We start from the raw sequence: 16,995 nt of genomic DNA, 5'->3' as shown, positions 1-16,995 counted from the left end.
GCAAAATTCTCAGACTCATCGAGCTTCACTACACATGTTTCACGTCTCTGGCCTCAGTCCTATTTGGTTCAGTTTGATATTGAAATGGGAGATCTTTTGATCTTCAAAGAGTACAGTCCCCTGGTTGCACATTTAATATTTTTTCCATCAAACATCACTAGAGTATGCAACAACTGGTTGATAATATCATTAAGTACAGATAACTTAAAAAAAGAAAGAACAGTATTTTTTGTATTGCAAGATTGATTTACAATTATGTTACATCTAACAATTGAAACTTTGAATTTATTTCAAAAACTAAGCAAGGTGTAAGTAAGGTGATGGAAGAGAATGGGGTAAATTCAAGTAATAACTAAACCTGCATTGCGTAGTATCTATGTGCCCCATTGTTTCCCCCACTGCCTTCATTCATCAACCATACTTTAAATTGTTCAAGTATTACCATACATTTGTACTTCTGGATGATGTGAAGGGAGTATTTATAGATGTTTTAAATGCCAAACATAAAGATCTCAGGTGGAAATGGTTAATTATAAACTAGTGTTATAAAGCAGCGTCTGTGGAGAAAACAGAATGTTTCCGATCATTTCTCCACAGATGTTGCCTGACTTGAGTATTTTCAGCTTTTAGTTAGTTTCTGTCTGTGGTTTGGGAATGCATACCAAGCCTGAGCTGGCATTTGCAATTGTTTATTTTTTTTACATCCCTGCCAAACTCTAGGGGTGAAATCAATTGGGATTGCATGAAGAAACACTTTGTGAACATCACACACGTAACGTGGGGTTATCTACAGAATACTACTACCGCTATCAAAAACTGGGCTGCCTCAATGATCTCCAGTTATTAAACAAGAAGAATGTTCATGTTGTTTTCGGAGTAGCATAACCACTTTCAGCATTTTTGAGGAGATGGATTGCATTTTCAGCCGGAGAGAGCATAATCAGTTGAACTAAAAGTACAAATGCCGCTTAATTCCTTCATTTATAAAAACTTTATATCAAATGCATGTATTTTGTACCCTGTTTTCCCAAAACTCTTCAGTGGTGACTGTCTTCTATATTGTAATTACAAGATCTTTACATTAAATTTTGGATGAAAATTCTCAATACCAATTAATATTTATTGCTATAAATAAACAGCTGTTCACACATTGCAAAAAATGATTTGATTCTAAATAGTATATTGAATATAGTATTTTATGAACATCCAATGCTATACAAGCCAATTGTACACTTTAATGGGACATCTTGCATATTAAAGTAATTGCGTTGTTAACAACTAACAGCTAATTTATCAATCTTGGTGGTTTGTGTCCAGTTACCACAGTGAGAGGTTGAAGTCATTCATGTTGCATGCAGTCTATCAAGAGGTTTCATGTGAAATATTGTTTGTAACAGGTATGAATGTCTAAGTTCAGCAATCTTATTAGAAATATTCCAACTAGCCCCTGTGAAATGGGTTGCAAAATCTGTAATTTCTACTTTTACCTCCTACTCATATTTAATTTTTTTACATGTTCACACAGAATATGGTCATGTTATCAAATAGCATGAAAGTTTTGTTCAGAGTAAGTGACACAATAGTGGCAAGACATCAATGGTCTGATTAATCATCTTTATAAGGAACATCATCTATTACAGGGCAAATTATAAAGGCACTTGTTCTATCCATAGTAATTGTAATAGTTTTCAGTCCATCGAAGATATGTAATTCTAATATAATTATTGAGGGTGCACCTAGCCAAAATTCTAGATGATGTGAAATAGTGCAATTTGTCTTGGCATGTATGTTGCTGTTTCTAACTCCACTTCCAGATCTGAAAAGATCCTTACAAATGAGTTGGAGTTCAGCTAGCGCTTTGTGGATGCTTCATTTCAGGAGCCAATTGCAAAGCATTTACAAATACCATCTCTGCCGCCTCTCCTCTTTCCACCCCCTCCCTCCTCCACAGCACAATCCCCATAACATTTGGAAATTGCAGGTACATTAAATGCTCTCCCAAATAGCGTGGATAAATTGAAATAAAATGCTCAGGTCAGGGACAATGCCTAGATTTAGTTAAATAGCGTGGGAGCCGGAATGAGTCTTTGCATGAAAAGAGAGCCAATCTTTGCACTCTGAATAATTGTTCCAAATGAAGTGTTTCAAATTGGCAGTTATGACAATTTTTCTCCTGTCAATGTCACTTTCCTTGTCCTATCATATGCACTAGATGCAAAATCGCTTGTAAATATTGTTTAAAAATATATTTTGCCTATTCCATCAACTGACTCCATTTATTAATGACATTTTGTTTTGCTGTTGAGATGGAACACTGTTGCCTTGTTCATACACTAATTTATTAAAGTAAATTTTAACTGGGGGAAATTCTACAATGTACATATGAACCAGAGTGCTGGTTGGGGTTGGTAAACCTTTAGCTAACTAGTCATATGTTATTTCTTTTGTAGGACCAATGTGTTGTCTTTAAATGTACATTTCAATCATGAATTAATTTCTGGTGGAAAAATAAATGGTATTGAACAAGTATTTTGAATCATTGATTTTAAGAAGTAATTCTAAACTGTTCAATATTCCTTAAGGCATGTTATCCCCCCAAAACTGACATTTCCACTAAACAAAAATTAGCATACTTGGGTAAATTTAATGTAGTTGGTCAATTAGTGCTCTTAATACTGGACCAGTCACCACTTGAACTGTAAGTTAGAGTTTGGCAGGGTTGCTCAATAAGGAAAAATCGATTTGAAAGATGAAAAGGAAGTTCCTACTTTGTCAGGATTGTCCCTAATATAGTCCAGATTGTTGTATTCTGGGGTTTTGTTTTCTTTTTATGAGAAACATATTTGATTGTACAATGCCTGTGTTTGTTATCTTGTAACTTCAAAGAATGCAAGCTGGCATAAACCGAACTATATTTTCATGGGACCATGAAGTTGTCGAGATAAAATAGGCCATGTGGAATCTGGCAATGCAAATAGTGTAAAAGAACAGTTCAGAAATGGGAAGAAGACACTCATTGGGAACATGTAAAACAAAATAATGGATTTCAATAAGAATGGCTACTCTTTCTCGTACACTATGAAGTGCATCTAAAAAATTGACCCATTTTTGTAAAAATAAACTAACCTAGGAGCAAACAGTAGATGGGCAAAGACTTTGAGACTGCTGAGCAGGAATTCTTTTTGATAAGATACAAGTACTGTGTTGATAAGGGACAGCACCCAACCTGGTTTGCATCAGGTGGCCAGGACTTTGCTGTGAGCTGCTGGACACTTACATTATAACTTTGTGCAACCTGTCCAGTGTCAACTTATTCTTCCTGGTGAAGAAAAATATGCCCATCCCCAAATCATTCATCTTTGACTTAAATTTATTGCATGAAGACACTGACTCCTTGATCTGAGGGAGGGGAAACACCACTTTTCTACCCTGTTGAATTTTGAAGAGTGAATTTTGAAACTTGAGCTTCTGGTTGCATGTCATTTCAACTCCCTCAGATAATAACCTGGTGACCAGACTATAACCTTTCAATGTCAGCAAGACAAAGGATATAGTGATCGACTTCAGGAAGTGAAGCCCTATATGCCCCAGTATGCACTGTCGGTGTAGAAGTAGAGATGGTTGGAGTACATATCACCAGCAACCTGTCCTGGACCATCCATATTGAAGCAATGGCCAAGAAAACACACCAATGCCTCTATTTCCTGAGAAGGCTTAGGAAGTTCAGAATGTCCCCAACAACTCTCACCAACTACAGATGAGCCATAGAAAGCACTTTATCAGGATACATCACAGAATGGTCTGGGAACAGCTCCATCCAAGACCGCAAGAAGTTGCAGAGAATTGTGGATGCAGCCCAGACCATCACACAAACCAACCGACCTTCCACTGACTTAATTTACACCCCACGCTGCCTTGGCAAATGACGGTCTGCATCCCAGGGTACTTAAGGAGGTGGCTCTAGAAATAGTGGAAGCATTGGAGATCATTTTTCAATGTTCTATAGATTCAGGATCAGTTCCTGTGAATTGGAGGATAGCAAATGTTATCCCACTTTTTAAGAAAGGAGGGAGAGAGAAAACGGGTAATTATAGACCAGTTAGTCTGACATCAGTGGTGGGGAAGATGCTGGAGTCAATTATAAAAGACGAAATTGCTGAGCATTTGGATAGCAGTAACAGGATCATTCCGAGTCAGCATGGATTTACGAAGGGGAAATCACGCTTGACAAATCTACGGGAATTTTTTGAGGATGTAACTAGGAAAATTGACAGGGGAGAGTCAGTGGATGTGGTGTACCTCGACTTTCAGAAAGCCTTCGACAAGGTCCCACATAGGAGATTAGTGGGCAAAATTAGGGCACATGGTATTGGGGGTAGGGTACTGACATGGATAGAAAATTGGTTGACAGACAGAAAACAAAGAGTGGGGATAAATGGGTCCCTTTCGGAATGGCAGGCAGTGACCAGTGGGGTACCGCAAGGTTCGGTGCTGGGACCACAGCTATTTACGATATACATTAATGACTTAGACGAAGGGATTAAAAGTACCATTAGCAAATTTGCAGATGATACTAAGCTGGGGGGTAGTGTGAATTGTGAGGAAGATGCAATAAGGCTGCAGCGTGACTTGGACAGGTTGTGTGAGTGGGCGGATACATGGCAGATGCAGTTTAATGTAGATAAGTGTGAGGTTATTCACTTTGGAAGTAAGAATAGAAAGGCAGATTATTATCTGAATGGTGTCAAGTTAGGAGGAGGGGGAGTTCAACGAAATCTGGGTGTCCTAGTGCATCAGTCAATGAAAGGAAGCATGCAGGTACAGCAGGCAGTGAAGAAAGCCAATGGAATGTTGGCCTTCATAACAGGAGGAGTTGAGTATAGGAGCAAAGAGGTCCTTCTACAGTTGTACCGGACCCTGGTGAGACCGCACCTGGAGTACTGTGTGCAGTTTTGGTCTCCAAATTTGAGGAAGGATATTCTTGCTATGGAGGGCGTGCAGCGTAGGTTCACTAGGTTAATTCCCGGAATGGCGGGACTGTCGTATGTTGAAAGGCTGGAGCGATTGGGCTTGTATACACTGGAATTTAGAAGGATGAGGGGGGATCTTATTGAAACATATAAGATAATTAGGGGATTGGACACATTAGAGGCAGGAAGCATGTTCCCAATGTTGGGGGAGTCCAGAACAAGGGGCCACAGTTTAAGAATAAGGGGTAGGCCATTTAGAACGGAGATGAGGAAGAACTTTTTCAGTCAGAGTGGTGAAGGTGTGGAATTCTCTGCCTCAGAAGGCAGTGGAGGCCAGTTCATTGGATGCTTTCAAGAGAGCTGGATAGAGCTCTTAAGGATAGCGGAGTGAGGGGGTATGGGGAGCAGGCAGGAACGGGGTACTGATTGAGAGTGATCAGCCATGATCGCATTGAATGGCGGTGCTGGCTCGAAGGGCTGAATGGCCTACTCCTGCACCTATTGTCTATTGAGTCTCACCCTAGCCACTCCCTCTTCTTTCCCATCAGGCAAGAGGTATAGAAGTGTGAAAACACACATTTCCAGATTCAGGGACAGTTTCTTCCTAGTTGCTATCAGGCAACTGAACCATTCTATGAACAATGAGGGAACAGTCCCGAGCTACTATTGTAAGATTTGAGAAGTTTTCCCTCATCCTGCAAGCAACACCAAACCAAAGAGCTGCAGTTTGGACATTTTAAACGGGAGACTGGGGCTGATAGTGGAGAAAGGCTGCGGTCAGTTTACCAAGGGATGTCACAATCCGTGGGTCCTAAGATGGCCGCAGGACCTCGTGACCAGCCACAAAAGCAAAAACCTTACAGCCCAGTCTCTAGGTTTCTGCAAAGCCACGGCCAGAACAATGGATGGGTATTGGCCATGTAGAAACCTGCGAAACCAGGTCGAAGTCCAGACACTGGGGCGCTGACATCAGCATACTCACAATGCCCCAAGCCGACCTACACAGTTAATCTCGTTAAGGGGGCACAATAACCCATAGAAAACTACCTGGTAGGTGATGGGAAACCAGTTAAACCCATCACCTCGCAACGAAATACCAATTAACACCGTCTGGCCATCCCCGGTACCCCCGGACATAAGCGCAGATCAGAGAGAAAACTCAATACATATCTTTTAAACAAAGAGATCCCAAGATCTGGCGGGAAATAGGACGGGTCAGAATAGTATAACTGGCCACGACTTTTGGGTTTTAAACTCAAGTCAAACGGATGCAGGAGGAAGAAAAGACAGGCAAGAAGAAGCGAAGTGCAAGAGAGAGGAACCGGCACGCAACTCGAGAAGAAATACTGCAAGAAAACCTGCAAGGAACGCAAGAAACGGAAGGAAGAAACTCAGAGGACAAGCACGACCATCACGGAAAGCAGCGGAGAAGCAGCACGAACAGCCAGTAGCCCCAGTAATAGCCCCATGGTGAGCATGTACCCCGATCCAGCATATCCTGGACATAGTTTAGTGTAGAGGGGAGGGTGGTTTGAATAAACGTGGGTGTGTAAAGGAATATGTGTTGGTCAATTTTGCGATGTGTCGTACGTTCCCCATCTTACAGTCGTGTATATGTCTTGTAGAACTGTGCGTTTTAGAATTCAGAGTAAAAGGTATTCGTGTATATGTCTTGTAGAACTGTGCGTTTTATGATTCATAGTCAAAAGTATTCATGTAATTCGGTATGTGTCTTATGGATATGTCTTATAGAACTGTATAAGTATTCATGGACAATAGTCCCAAGCGCTCAATAAAAGCCTTTTCCATTTAAACCCTGGTCTTCAAATCTGGTCTGGTTGAATTTTTCTGCACTATAAACGCTCCTGCATCTGTCCAGTGTCTAGAACCGTAGGGGGTGAGTGGGTCGAACCACTCACAGGGAACCAGTGTGCGCGGCCTGGTCAAGGGATCAGAGCAAGGCACGGGGACCTTAGGTCGGGCGAAAGCTCGGCGCAGAAACCCCTTATAGATAATGGCGACCACGAAGGGACACTGGCAGCAGGATGATGGTGTACCAGAAAAAGATTTTAAAACTAGGGATGTAATGGACGAGCGCATTGCGGACTATGTTTTTAGCAAGGTGAATATCACCAAACAATGGATGTGTGGTTTGTTAGAGAACAAGCGCCCACTGGATGCAGCGATCCGGTGGACGGCCAGTAAAGCCCACAAGAAATCTGTAGAAAAGGCGGTCTGGCTGACCTGCTATAAAAAGCAGGTCCAGCTTTTGGACCGCGTGGTTGTGGCACAGGCAGCCCAGATCAGGGACCTTCAGGAGGAGGTAGAGGAGAAGGCTGCGGGTGGGCACCAGTTGATTGAGGCTCTGGACTCCTTAAACAAGGAGCGCCGGGTCGTGACCAACCGCCACAAGGCCAGGGTAGAACTCATGGAGTGCCAGATCACTGAGGCCATGCTAAGTGAGGGCAGGCTCCGGGAGCAGTGCGCTTCCCTGAACCGCCAGCTGGAGACCCAGGAAGAGAACCTTAAGGGAGTTAGGGCAGCATATAAGATGGTTTTGGAGGACAGGTCGGAAGGGGCCGACCACGGGGCCTGCCTGCAGGAGATAGAGGGTCTGCGAGGTGCTTTAAATAAAGCAAGCGGGCTGGTCTGTTTGATGAACCCCCCCGCGGGCCAGTCACTAGCGGGTGCGAAGGTCCCGGTTCCGATCCCTAGAAAGACCATGGTGGCTTCAGCCCCCAGACTCCGCGATCCCCCTAGCTACGAGGCATCCTGGAAAAAGGGTAGTGTAGGGGAAAGGGAGAGAGAGGAGCTCCCGGTCGAGGGCTCGGCACCGGCGCCCATGTGCCCGGTCCTGGAAACCAGACGGGGACCCACCGCGCTGAATGGGGACGCCGGACCCATTCAGAGCGAGATCGTGGTGCCCCACAGCTCCCAGCAGTTAAGAGCTATGATCGGGCATGTAGCAAAATTGTCCGAATCAGGGGACCCTTCGCTGCATTTCAGGGAGGTCGAGCAAACCGCCGCAATCAACGGTTGCGACGAGGGAGAACGGGCAAAATTGTTGCTGTTCTCCCTGGACAGCTCGATCCTCCAATGCCTCTCAGATGAAAGCAAAAGAGGGACCAGGACCTACGATCTCCTACGGGACGAGGTCCTGGAAGTCTTGGGAATGGGCGATGAGGGTCCATTTGCCCGATTGGGGAAGACCCTCCAGATGGAGGGAGAACCCTCAAAGGTTTTCGCAGCGCGACTGTGGTCAGTATACCAGAGCAGCTGCCCGCATGTCCCCGCGCGGGATGTCCTGGTCGGGAATGGGAGAGCCCAGTGGCTCCGATGTTTGGTGTCAAACAGCCTGGCGGCCGTCAGGGAGCAGGCGAAAGCCTGGTTTGATCCCACAAATAGCACGGAGGAGGCGGTTTTGGACCGTCTCATGGTAGGGTATAGTAACACCCGGAGCACGTCCACCCGAATCGTAAAAGGGAAGGTGCACGTGGCGGAGGCGACTGCACCGGCCCAAAAGGAGTGGCGACAGGAGGGTAACCCCACCGCACAGTCCAAGTGTTTCAGGTGCGGTAAGGTGGGGCACTGGTGGAAGGATTGCAGGGCCCACACCAAGGAAGATAGGGTTGGCACCACCCTGCGCGCCGATGTCCCAGTTAAGCCCGAGATCATCGAAACGATGATCGAGGTGATGCGGTCCCTCATGGCCGCACAGGGGAAGGTGGCAGTCGCTACCGGCTCCCCGGGTGCGAGGGGGGCATTGAACATTCCCCAATGACATCAGCCCGCGAAGCCCGCCTATCTGTGTCCTCTCCGCTACGATGCGTGGAAGAGGCCGCTTGTGGAGATGGAGTGGAGAGGCAAAGGGGCAATTACCTGTTGGACACGGGGGCTTCATGCACCGTGGTCCACACAGAGGAACCCTTTGACTCTCCCCTGTCCACAGGGGTCCCTTTCGCACTGGCGGGGTTCACAGGGAAGGAACAGGCTGGCGCACGTTCCATCCCGCTGTCCATTCACTTGGGAGCACTCCTCACTTGGGAGCACATGGGAGTGTATCCTGATGAAGTGGACAGAAGGGGGTGGGAAGAGGATTAGGGGAAAAGAGGGGAAAGGGACTCTGTGCACCAAGAAGCCGCCCGAGGGTTACGACCTCGAGCGCATGGTGGCGGAGGTCCCGGCCAAACTGCAAGAGTGTGTGGGGAACAACCTGAACGCGTTTGCGACCCACAAACACGATTGTGGTAGGGTAGGTAGTTATAAGCCTGAAGCACAGGGGTCAAGCACAGGGGCCAGCCCTGTGAGTGGGGACTCACAGCCAAGGATGAGGCAGGTCACGCAGACAGGCAAGGTTGCCTGCGTGAGGGGGGAGGACATTCTCCAGGAATGGAGGGTCTCGCGTTTTGGGTGGGATTCAGACGAGGAAGAGCCTGATCAGCTCGACCAGGGGCTGGATCCCATTACGGAGGAAGAGGAGTCGGAGGGGGACGACAGTAACGTCCCCGACTCAAGCACCAGGAAGGCGGGGGTAGCGGGCGGAGGCTCACCACCTGTAGGTACAGGCAGGGTGAGGCCGGATGCCGCGGGTATACCCAGCACCAAGGGGGCAGAGCTGGATGAGGCGGGGCCAGGGTCGGCAGCGGCACGGCAGGAACCAGTCCTCAGCCAGGCTGTCCAGGGGGCAGTGCCTAAGGTGACTCTCCGTAGGTCCAGCAGGGAACCCCAACGTAGAAAGTTTTGGCCAGAGGTCAATCACGCCCCGAGGTATCGGAGCCAAGTGAGGAGGAGGGAGCTAACGTTTCAGAGGAGGTTTAGCCCCCGACAGGCTGCGGAGGATCAAAGGTGGGAGACAGCGTGGTGCAGCCGCAGGAGATGAACCGCTGCAGCCCTGACAGGGATTAGCTGAGCCGCCCTGGGAAGGCGGCGCTGTATTATATTTTAGATAGATAAGGATTAGGTAATATAGATAAGTTTTGTGGGGATAGTTGTAAATAAAGTTGATGCGTCCAGGATGTGTGGGTGTGGGGTGCAGGCTGGGGGTCAAGAGACCCGCCCGCAGAGGCGTTAACAAAGCCAAGCGCTCCCCAAGAGGCTGGCTATACCATATTTCTTTATCTGTTTTTCTGGAGTGGAAGGAGGCACTCGTATGGTGGATCGTTGCCACGGCGATCGGATGTGGGTGGGCCTATCGGGGCCGCACCAAGGACATCATCATTTACGGCTGCTCCGGGGACACGGCTCCCATCGCGACCGATGGGACTGGAAGGAGAGAAGCGGAGGAGACCGCAGTTCACTTCCATGAAGGCCGGTGGCCGGGGTGGCTGGGATCGAACTCTTCAGAGTATTCCAACGCCTCAGGCTTTGCTTATCGGGACACTTCGTTATTGTGCCCGAGAGTCAAGATCATCGCCCAAAAGATCAGCGCCACCGTTGGCAAAAGGATCTGCCTGGTATGCACGGGGAAGGTCCCCGCGAGCAGGCGGTGGTGGCTGAGGAAAACGAGCAGGACAATGGCCAACTCCACTGTTGAGTGGGAGAGACTTGAGAACGACACTCACAGGACTATTTCTGGGACTAAAGAACAGTTGAGTGTGTGTTGGGACAAATGGTGGGAACCGGATGAGGGGATCTATATGTGTATGTGGGGTTCGAGGTATCGCTGACGTGCGGGTGGGCGAGCAGGACCCAGCCGCAAGCTGCTAGAAGGACGGGCCCCCTCCGCACCGAGTGAACTGTGATTTGCATTGTTTTTTCCAAAATTGTATAAAGTGTGATTATGAAGGAATGTACAAAATGTAAACGTTGTAATATAGTTTTGCCCGGGACACGGGCAGTAAAGGTCAGCCTAAAAGATGGGGACTGTACGTTCGCAATGGAACACTAGTTAGTTAAAACCTCAGGGGTCTGGATGTGGAGAATCGGGAAAACATTGCTCAACCACATTATTTAATTGATTCGATAAACTGGGGTTATGCAAATCAACAGGAGGGACTGTAAGATTTTAGAAGTTTTCCCTCATCCTGCAAGCAACACCAAACCAAAGAGCTGCAGTTTGGACATTTTAAACGGGAGACTGGGGCTGATAGCGGAGAAAGGCTGCGGTCAGTTTACCAAGGGATGTCACAATCCGTGGGTCCTAAGATGGCCGCAGGACCTCGTGACCAGCCACAAAAGCAAAAACCTTACAGCCCAGTCTCTAGGTTTCTGCAAAGCCACGGCCAGAACAATGGATGGGTATTGGCCATGCAGAAACCTGCGAAACCAGGTCGAAGTCCAGACACTGGGGCGCTGACATCAGCATACTCACAATGCCCCAAGCCGACCTACACAGTTAATCTCGTTAAGGGGGCACAATAGCCCATAGAAAACTACCTGGTAGGTGATGGGAAACCAGTTAAACCCATCACCTCGCAACGAAATACCAATTAACACCGTCTGGCCATCCCCAGTACCCCCGGACATAAGCGCAGATCAGAGAGAAAACTCAATACATATCTTTTAAACAAAGAGATCCCAAGATCTGGCGGGAGATAGGACGGGTCAGAATAGTATAACTGGCCACGACTTTTGCGTTTTAAACTCAAGTCAAACGGATGCAGGAGGAAGAAAAGACAGGCAAGAAGAAGCGAAGTGCAAGAGAGAGGAACCGGCACGCAACTCGAGAAGAAATACTGTAAGAAAACCTGCAAGGAACGCAAGAAACGGAAGGAAGAAACTCAGGGGACAAGCACGACCCTCACGGAAAGCAGCGGAGAAACAGCACGAACAGCCAGTAACCCCAGTAATAGCCCCATGGTGAGCATGTACCCCGATCCTGCATATCCTGGACATAGTTTAGTGTAGAGGGGAGGGTGGTTTGAATAAACATGGGTGTGTAAAGGAATATGTGTTGGTCAATTTTGCGATGTGTCGTACGTTCCCCATCTTACATTCGTGTATATGTCTTGTAGAACTGTGCGTTTTATGATTCATAGTCAAAAGTATTCATGTAATTCGGTATGTGTCTTATAGATATGTCTTATAGAACTGTATAAGTATTCATGGACAATAGTCCCAAGCGCTCAATAAAAGCCTTTTCCATTTAAACCCTGGTCTTCAAATCTGGTCTGGTTGAATTTTTCTGCACTATAAACGCTCCTGCATCTAAGTCCAGTGTCTAGAACCGTAGGGGGTGAGTGGGTCGAACCACTCACGGGGAACCAGTGTGCGCGGCCTGGTCAAGGGATCAGAGCAAGGCACGGGGACCTTAGGTCGGGCGAAAGCTCGGCGCAGAAACCCCTTACACTATCTACCTCATTGGAGACTCTCGGACTATCTTTAATTGAACTTTATCTTGCACTAAATGTTATTTCCGTTATCATGCATCTACACTAGATGGCTAGATTGTAATCATGTATTGTCTTTACGCTGACTCGTTAGCACGCAACAAAAGCTTTTTACTGTACCCCAGTACACGTGACAATAAACTAAATGAAATATTTCATATTCTATAACTCAATGATATAGACATTAACTTTCCACTTTCAGTAACACACATTTTTGGTGTTCCTTTCCCACTCCTTCCTGTCTATCTAGGTTCTTCCTTTGTTCACCTTTTCCATTCTCTCAACACTGCAGTTCCATTTGCCCACCACCCTTACAACCAAGTGTTTCCCCTCCAGGTCTACCTTTCCTGCCCATTTCCACCTATCCATAATTGCTCCCTTACTGGCTATAAATCACTTCTACCCTCACGTCTTCCCCTCCCACACCAATCTGGCTCAATCTGCCCATATTTATTTTCCTGATCTGTTTCCACCTTTCACCCACTAACCATCCTAAGCTTCACTGCCCTCCCCCAGGAAAGATACACCTCCTTGGAACAGAGGCCAGAATCCTCTGCAGTATTAAGGCCCTTTTGTTACCTATCTTCATTATTTTTCGTATGGGCACCACTTTGGCAACAGTCTTTGCTCACTGACAACCACATTGAATACTAAATTAACATTGCTTATTGCTGTTTAATAATGTCATGGGGACTTATGCAACGAAATTAACTGGCAAATAGGAAAATACATAGAATTAAATAGGCATTCAATACACACGCGAGGACTCGGGCTCTACGGTCCTGGCCCATTGCATTCCTCGCTTCTCATTACTACTGTCCCTGAATCCTTTCACATAGAATTTTCTATCACATTTTTTGCCCTCTGACCCTCTACTGTCCTGCCATAAACTCCCAGCCTTATATCCAATACTCTTTAGTCCCACCCAGTAACATGTCTGGCCACCACGTCCCATCTCCGCATCCAACATCGACCCTGACCATACTCCAGCCCCACCTTTGCATTCATCAGGTACCATTCCCGGTCCCCAGGCCCATGCAAGCACCTGGCACCGATCACCATTAAATAGGAGGCCAAATGTGTCAACTCCTGTACTGCTTCCTTCATCTGGTTGGTCTCTAGGTTTTAACATCTCGCCCATGAAGTCTTCCAATCAGTCAGAAGAAGAATGCCAACCTGAAATGTGTGTCCATTCACTCCCTGAATGCTGACTGGCCTGCTGAGAACTTCCAGCACTTTGTGTTAAAACAACATCTCGTATTTTGCGTGGGTAGTCGACAAGCCAATGGTACGAATATTAAATATTCCAGCTTCAGGTAACCGTTACCCCTTGTGTTTCCCGCGCTCTCTGCTTCTGATCCACTTAGGTCTTTCTGCCCTCCTTTTCCATACTCTCCTCTAGTCGCTCCAAATCACCCAGTTTTGTCTCACCCTCCACCTAATCTGGATCCATCCACCCATCACTCACATACTTTCCCCACAAGGTCTCCTCTCCCTACCCAGCTAGTCCTAGTTGCCCATCAGCCCTCTCTTATCTGGTTGCACTGTTACCTTCTTTATCGGAGCTCAGCATCTGCATCTCTTGGTGGGCCTTCACTTATCACCCTAGTCTCCACCTTCATCCACCCCTCCCGATTCCTTCTGCCTACTTTCTTCATGTCTGATTCCAACTTAGCATCCCAGCCTCTGCCGAACAACCCGGACCCCCCCACCCCCACCTAAACTCCATCTACCCATCATCACATCCCTCCTTGTTCCACCTGACTCCCCTTCACACTGTAGTATAAGAACGTAACTGAAGAAAATACATTCTGGCCTTCCATCACAGTGAGGAGGGGACTGGAGGAGACTCACTGTGATGGATGTTTCTTTTTTGTGTGTGTTGGTTGGGGTTGTGTAATTTGCTTGTTTTATTGCTTTTATTGTTGGACTGTGGGTGACTAAATTTCGTCCAAAAAAATTGTTTTTTGGATGACAAATAAAGATATCTTGAATCTTGAATGCTGGTACAAATCGAAGGTCTGAAGAAGGGTCTCGACCTGAAACGTCACCCATTCCTTCTTTCCCGAGATGCTGCCTGACCTGCTGAGTTACTCCAGCATTTTGTGAATAAATCCCCTTCACACTGGCCGTCTTTCTTCTCCACCCTCGATCCAAACCGTAAACAACCGATGCATTGACAAAAAAGACATGCTGCTCGACTTGCTGAGTACCTCCGTCAGTTTATATTTTGTCTCAGTCTCTCATGCCTCATTCCCAGCACCTGACTGAGGGATTGAGCAACACGGTGAGTGCGGTGCAACACCAGCACCACTGGACGGGCACACGAGGCGCGGGAGCAGTGCACTCCGCAGTGCCTTCGATAGCTCAGCTGGTAGAGCGGAGGACTGTAGGTGATTACTTGGAAATCCTTAGGTCGCTGGTTCGATTCCGGCTCGAAGGACTTTTATTTTTCTTCTTTTCTATGGGATTTGAAGCCTTTTTTCTAGCGATTTATGTATTTCAAGGAAGCAATTCATGTACCAATTTAATTCAGCGGGTCGGGCACCAGCTGCAAGGGGGAACGGGTAGGTGGCGTTCCCGTTCTTCAGAGCCCGGCTCTGTTATCTCCCCAGATGCTGCCTGCCCCACTGAGTTCCTCCAGCACTTTGTCTAACGCTCAAGGTTCCAGCACTTTCAGTTCCTTGCGTCTCCAAGATCAATTTATCCCGTGGTTGGAGGCTCATGCTCGGGGGGAATGTGGAGGGATCGTATTGTATTACCATTTAACAGATATCACTAATAGCAAATTGCGTTCTTCGTGGCTTTTCACGGTTCCTTTGGATTGCAATGTTTAGCAGGGGGATTAGCTCAAATGGTAGAGCGCTCGCTTAGCATGCGAGAGGTAGCGGGATCGATGCCCGTATCCTCCATGTTTTTCCTGCAGTCATTTATTAAAGGATTTTTCATGAGATGGGTTGTTTATCTACATTTCGGACGGGAAAAATAATTCTGAGAGTGTTTTTCGCCTGAATAGCCTGAGATCGGGATAAGATGATGATCCGGTCATAGTTTTGGTTCACACGTGTGGCTATCACCTGTGGAGCAATGCCGGCTCACTTGGACGGGGCCGGAAAGTGGAGCACCTGGTGGCGACGGTGGAGAAAAAAAAAGGTGTGTGGCAGACGGATCGGAGGAGACCACCTTTTATGTTTTAGATTTACAGCATCTGCAGTTGTTTTTGATTCTCACTCAACTTATCATTGGGCACTACTAATCAAAAGGTATAGGAAGAAATGTTACCACTGACAAATTGACATTATCCCTTAACTCCTGAAAAATATTCTTATCTGGGTCCTAATGCAATATAGATTAGGACGGAATGATTATTTTTGTTGCTTACTCCAAGATTAATAGAAAACATTACAGAGATAAAGAATTGAATCGCAGTATGTAATTTTTTTAATTTTATTTTTCTTTGTGGAAAATGCTACAGGTAAGCAATTGGTTTGAGATAGAACAGGAAATTGCGAAACATTGCTACAGAAGGGTGGGTTTATAATGCATAAAGGTTTATAATGCAGACACCAAGCATCACCCATGCAGAAATGGGTGGTGCATGGTGGACTCATTGATTCTACCAGCATATTATCTCTTTATCCCACTTTATAAGGGTAGCTAATGTTATCCCACTTTTTAAGAAAGGAGGGAGAGAGAAAACGGGAAATTATAGGCCAGTTAGCCTGACATCAGTGGTGGGGAAGATGCTGGAGTCAACTTTATTCTGTCTTAAAACTGTTAGAATTTGTTTCGTTGGGTTGTTGTTTAAATTAATTAAATTATTGCATCGTATGGGAGGCGCATTCCCAATCTCGTTGTACCCCTGTACAATGACAATAAAGATATATTGTATTGTATTGTATTGTAAAAAGAAGAAATTGCAGAACATTTGGATAGCAGTAACAGGATCGTTCCGAGTCAGCATGGATTTACAAAGGGGAAATCATGCTTGACTAATCTAGAATTTTTTGAGGATGTAACTAGGAAAATGGACAAGGGTGAGACAGTGGATGTAGTGTACCTGGAGTTTCAGAAAGCCTTTGATAAGGTCCCACATAGGAGATTAGTGGGCAAGATTAGAGCACATGGTATTGGGGGTAGGGAGATCGATAGAAAATTGGTTGGCAGACAGGAAACAAAAAGTAGGGATTAACGGGTTCCTTTCAAAATGGCAGGCAGTGACTAGTGGGGTACCGCAAGGCTCGGTGCTGGGACCGCACCTATTTACAATATACATTAATGACTTAGATGAAGGGATTAAAAGTAACATTAGCAAATTTGCAGATGACACAAAGCTGGGTGGCAATGTGAACTGTGAGGAGGATGCGATGAAGATGCAGGGTGACTTGGACAGGTTGTGTGAGTGGGCAGATGCATGGCAGATGCAGTTTAATATGGATAAATGTGAGATTATCCACTTTGGTGGTAAGAACAGGATGGCAGATTATTATCTGAATGGTGTCAAGTTGGGAAATGGGGAAGTACAAAGAGATCTGGGTGTCCTTGTTCATCAGTCACTTAAAGTTAGCATGCTGGTACAGCAGGCAGTGAAGAAAGCTAGTGGCATGTTGGCCTTTATGACAAGAGGAGTTGAGTATAGGAGCAAAGAGGTCTGTCTGCAGTTGTACCGGGCCCTAGTGAGACCACACCTGGAGTAC

At 46.3% G+C, this 16,995-nt stretch overlaps 1 protein-coding gene and 2 non-coding genes across 3 annotated transcripts in view; all 3 read left to right on the top strand.

Moving 5' to 3' along the window:
* tmem214 (transmembrane protein 214) overlaps positions 1–2,527 on the top strand; it is a 38,429-nt gene extending 35,902 nt beyond the window's left edge. The window contains 1 exon segment of the mRNA XM_078399358.1: positions 721–2,527. Within this exon segment, the coding sequence (XP_078255484.1) occupies positions 721–847 (127 nt within the window). The 3' untranslated portion in view covers positions 848–2,527.
* Positions 2,528–14,654: 12,127 nt separating this feature from the next.
* On the top strand, positions 14,655–14,741 carry trnay-gua (transfer RNA tyrosine (anticodon GUA)). Its single transcript is given in 2 exon segments — positions 14,655–14,691; positions 14,706–14,741. It is a non-coding gene; the product is annotated as a tRNA-Tyr (tRNA).
* A 396-nt stretch (positions 14,742–15,137) lies between these two features.
* trnaa-agc (transfer RNA alanine (anticodon AGC)) lies at positions 15,138–15,210 on the top strand. Its single transcript has one exon. It is a non-coding gene; the product is annotated as a tRNA-Ala (tRNA).
* Positions 15,211–16,995: the final 1,785 nt, after the last annotated feature.

The sequence above is a fragment of the Rhinoraja longicauda genome, chromosome 5, assembly GCF_053455715.1.
Source record: "Rhinoraja longicauda isolate Sanriku21f chromosome 5, sRhiLon1.1, whole genome shotgun sequence".
NCBI classification, from domain to species: Eukaryota; Metazoa; Chordata; class Chondrichthyes; order Rajiformes; family Arhynchobatidae; genus Rhinoraja; species Rhinoraja longicauda.
The sequence above is the reverse complement of the archived record's forward strand: the minus strand, read 5'-3'. Positions and strand labels throughout refer to the sequence as shown.